The sequence below is a fragment of the Anneissia japonica genome, unplaced genomic scaffold, assembly GCF_011630105.1.
Source record: "Anneissia japonica isolate Jap-2015-1 unplaced genomic scaffold, ASM1163010v1 scaffold7335_len29326_cov107, whole genome shotgun sequence".
Classification (NCBI taxonomy): Eukaryota; Metazoa; Echinodermata; class Crinoidea; order Comatulida; family Comatulidae; genus Anneissia; species Anneissia japonica.
This window is the reverse complement of record NW_022705407.1, coordinates 17,051-22,239: the sequence shown is the minus strand read 5'-3', so window position 1 is coordinate 22,239 and position 5,189 is coordinate 17,051. Positions and strand designations below refer to the sequence as shown.

General features: G+C 39.8%; 1 protein-coding gene across 1 annotated transcript; it reads right to left on the bottom strand.

The window, feature by feature from the left end:
* Positions 1-347: 347 nt before the first annotated feature.
* On the bottom strand, positions 348-3,908 carry LOC117105503 (sushi domain-containing protein 2-like). Its single transcript, XM_033246667.1, is given in 1 exon segment — positions 348-3,908. A coding segment is annotated over 1 exon segment (3,561 nt).
* Positions 3,909-5,189: the final 1,281 nt, after the last annotated feature.

Genomic DNA, 5,189 nt, shown 5'->3' with positions numbered 1-5,189 from the left:
ACTTAATTCATAAATGCAGAGTAGGCAAAACGATTCCAAATATCAGAGCACTTAATTTGTACCTTAAAATTATTTAGGCCTAAATGTTTTAAGATACGTTGCTATACAGAAAGTAAAGCAAATAATTTTCAACGCAGAATGGTCAAAATTTTAAAATTTACTTTAAATTGTTACAGTATATTTTTTCAAATATGTTCTTGGCTTTACCGTTTAATTTATGTAAATATAACTTGCATTTCTTTTATCTCTATTATATCTATTATATGATTTTTGTAAATGTGATATGAAGAAATAAAAAAAAAATAACAAAAAAACTTCTAACTGATGGCTCATATTTGGTGAGCTGGTTAGTCCGAAGCCACAAGAAAGGCATAAGATTTTTTTTTCTTCAAGTAAATGACAATTGCAACACAAGCAGCAGCAAGAATGATCAATGTGCTTAAAACAATTACCATTATAATTGAAGTGCGTAAACCTTTACCAGACCTTTCACATTGAGGAAGATCGGCCGACCAACGGCCATCCCCATGGCAAGTTAGGCTAGAGGAGCCTTTTAAGATGTAACCACTCTCACAAGTGACCTCCACGGTTGAGTTCACCAGATACACATGTCCAAACATTTGACCGTTCTCTACATCTCCTGGAAAACCACAGCTAACAATTTTGACAGAGGATTTTTGAATGATATCAAGGGTAGCCGACACCAGTCGGGTATTGTTTGCGAATGTCAGGCTGCCGGTCGTCACTGCATCAAATACACATTCAAAGAAATCACCACACAAATCTTTGATTTCCTGACTAACAACATCAAGATCAGGGACGTCGAAAGTTGGAGTAAATTCCGGAAAATGGTACGTAGTGTAGTCATAAGGTGATATATATGTGAAGATTGAGTCCTCTGCAGCCACAAGCCATTCTAGACCGTATTCATGGAGTTTCTGTAGAGAAGAATTACTGTTCATGATGGTACCATTTGGAAATTGAAGATCATCGTGCGGTTCTCCATTCTGATTACCAAGAAGTCCTTTGACTTGACCATTGAACCTTGTATCAAATTGAGCAATGAAAGACATGACTTCCGATTTAATGTAGATGATAACAGCAGTACCAGCATTAAAAACAACCCTAATTTCAGATAAATCGTCGTTCACACTGACGCACACCCCATTTAGATAATGAACTTTAACAGGACTGGAAGCAAGACGCAGAGGCTCACCATCGACAAGAACCAATGTCTCATTGATATTTGACATCTGCACCTGGACTTTCGCCGAGTTATTGGTATGAATAACAAATGCTGTGTAAACAGTGGCCAGGGTGTCAAGATACACCTCCATACGAGCTTGGAAGATCAAATTGTATAATTTGGAAGATGCCATCAGGAATTCCCCAGCTCCATTGAAAGTGAATTTCTTGCCGTCAAGAGTTGTTACGTGAGGGTCTCCCATACCTCCTGCTGGTCTAGGTGGGTCATAATCTGAGCAATCATCTGATGGCCGGGTTTTATAGTATTTATCGCAGTTTTTTGATAATTTGCAGCAGGCAATATACGGCAGAACGTCATACTTTTGATGGCGCCAGAAATTATCCACTGGACTGTATCTGTCAGCAGTTCCTCCACCCTGAGATCCGCCGACTAAGATTTTACCATCTGTTCCGTAACAACACTGTTGGCCAGAGCCTGATGGGGTTGATGTTGTTGATCTGATGCAGTCCTCAGCCCCTTTATGAAAGAAAGAATTTAGAAAATTTGATATTTCGAAGTCAGAATTCGCATTAGCCTGAGCTAAAGTACATGGGCAGGCAGGAACGTCCTTTGGAACATCACTCAATATCTTGGTGTAATCTGTACAAAGACTATCATGAATTGATTTGATTAGTAGGGTTATTTTTGAATACACCTTACTCACAAATGAAGTGACAGCTTTCCCGACATGTTTTATGTGAAATGCTACATTCGACAAGTCTTTTCCTCTTTTTATTGCATTACCAAGATGTGAAGCTAGAACAGCTGTTGGGATGATGACGCTACCGGTGTTTGGGACCTTTTTCATAACAGTGATATCTTCCATCAAAACTGGAAAGTCGTTGTTGTTAATATCCGAGTCTTGAATCATGACATCAACTTCCGTTACGTCTTTACCCATGATTTCAGGATCCCATGATAAAATAATGGGATCGCGCACTGTGAGATCGATAACCTCACCTCTTTCTTCCCAATTTTCCTGTTTAACAGTCAGAAGTGGCTCTAAATCATCTTGCGATGCTACGTAGACAATGCCAGAGTATGGGAACGTGTTGCCATCATCAAGTGAGACAGACACGTGTGTCAGTCCATTCTTGTAGAAGGTAGGAGTGATACAGCTGACAATATAGGGGTCAACGCGGTCTCCAGGCACAAGTACATCTCCGATACCAGTGTCAAATTTGCACATTGCACTCTGATAAGCTATGGTGTTCGTTTCAAGACAGGGCACAGTAATTGTAAGAGTTTCTCCACCCATCTCTCGGAAATAGTATGGTGTGAAACTCAGGAGTTGTTTATTGTTTGGAAGAGACAACCCAGCTGCATACCCATATGACTCATGATCTTCGTATCCATAGACAATGACGGATAATGGGGATGCAAGTCAATCAGTTTGTTCAACATAGTAAACCCCTTCTCCTTTAGGTAGCTGTATGGTAATTAATGAATATGCCGTACCAGGGACATTACTTTCGCGAATATCTGTACCATTGATTTTGGAACCATTAAGATGCACTGTCTGACGAGCGTCTGTTTTGGTGACGATGTTAATGAAATTAAAGAAACCTCCAGAGTCCTTCCCCGAATGTGGGGGCGTTGCAAATCCAAACACATATCCAAATTGTTCCTCTGATGGAATATGTATCAAAGAAGGGTCAACTGTTCTACCGTTGACAGATGATAACAGCTGCACCATCAGTGTAGGTTTGTTTGACGAAACAAGACCTGAACTATGCAAATGTCCTTCCCAAAATTCACCTGAGTCTAGAATCTGATTTGGAACTCCAGGAATGGTAACATTTGTACCACTAAAAAAGGCAATAATTCGATAAATATTTTCATCGCTCTTTTGAGATGCAGTGTATATGTGTTTCTGTCCCCAACTATTAATGGGTACCAACTGCTCTGTCAGTGTGTCACAGTATGAATCTGGTACATTTACGCACTCGTTACCGCTAAATACTGCCACAGATTTGTCACTTTGAACAATGCTTCCCGATAAGTCATTTGTACTCTGGATCTGAACCACTTGTGAATCATTCACCATAATCGTCAACACGTCACCTTGATTGTAGGTTTGACCTTCAAATGAAACGGTTCCGCGTAAGGTAACATGAACTGTCGTAGAATCCTGAGTCCCAATTACTGCAAATTGTGATGCTCTAGATTGCTCTTGAAATGTCACCACTACGTACTGAGTACCGAGATTTGTTATGGGTATGCCGAGAAAGCCGTCTGTTGAAAAATCTTGAAACATAAGACCGTAGACAGACACGTCGCTAGATGCTGAAACCTTGATTGCTTTTAAGCTTCTCCCTGTACCAGACAACATATATGCAGAAGGAATGGTTGTTCGCTTAAAACCACGGGCCTCAATCACAAAAGTCTCTTGGAATGGCTTGCCAGCTACTTGGTGCTTGCTGCTAATGGTGACTTCAGTTTGTTGGTCACTAAACGCTACGACTAAAATTAAGAGTCGTCTACTTGCAATATTCTTATCGGTTAGGTTTTCGATGAATGCTATGGTAAACTGTTTACCTCTGGATATTCCAAAGCACTGATTAGACTTTATCAAATCTTGAGCTGTCGATGTTAGTACTTGAGGAACAACAAGTGCAATGAATATCACCCACCAAAGATGTTGACTCTGAGACGTCTTCATTCTGCAACAAAATAATTTAAAAAGAATTTCAATGGACCAATCCATTCAAAGGTAAAGCTTCTTGTTGATGTATTTTTTTATTGGGTTACGCTCTTATTCTGGGCCCTATTTGAGAACAAATTTGGAATGACGTACATTTTATAGAAATTAGAGGAGAAAAAATTCAAATCTGGCAAAACTGCGACATTGTTGTGATTGCAACGCTAAACATTAATCATTCTAGGGATATGTACTGTTTCAAATGACTGCTCACTTAGAGTACTGAAATTGCCAACGCACGACCTGTACTAGAGTATAATATAATTATGCTGACCTAGCAATAAGGCGCGATCTACAAATTATCCCCAACGACAGAAACGGGTCAAACACGTTTACTATTGTTATATGACAAGCTCCCAAACGCGTCTGTGAAATGCCGTTTGGAAGCTTGTCGTTCGAGCCATTTATTCCGTTTGGAAGTTAACTCCTCCCCTTTTCATATGGCTGACTGCTCGTGAATGGCAAAATGTTAAACGCGTTCAGCGAAATTTGGAATTTGATCGTGATTTAAACAACTTCAAAACTTGTTAAGTGTCTACCGTACCTAGGCTATGTAGGCCTAGGCCTATATTTATAATAGTAGTAGCCTGGTAGTAAAATGCTAGCCTACGCTAGGTGACAGTTTACGAAGAAATGTTTATAATAAAGGCCTAAATTTAATTATTTTTCTTGTTGGGGAAACCCAATGTTTCTTGTATTTTAGTAGGCTAAGCCCTACCGTTACCTATAGGTTTTATAGAAGAGAAAGCAATCGCCAGATTATATTGTGCGATGTTCGAATTGACCTATCAAAACAAGTACCTTTTGCCCAACTTTTTAATTCCCACGTGCCTGCACAATACAGCATGCAAACACTGACTTGGGTCAGCCGCAGTTTAAGAAGTTCGTTGTGGCGATCACGTGATGCCACGTGATATTGCACGTAGAACAACGTATGCTACGGCATTGTGTTTTACTGTGTAGGCTATATGAATTTAATACATGTTTGTATTATTATATATATTATTATGTTTTAAAAATGGTTAAACCATGGCACATGTTTATATTGGTGAACAAGGCAGTCGGCTATTCCCTTCTTGCGGAGCAGCAGCGCGTTTACATTCCTGAAGGCGGTGTTCAAAGAATCAGATCAGACACTAGAGCGTCTACATTCCTGAGTTGGCGGCGTTTAAAGAGAAGACTACTGTATGTGATTGACCTTGTGTCTGCTTCTCTCATGCTTCTCCTGATCGTGGGAACCTA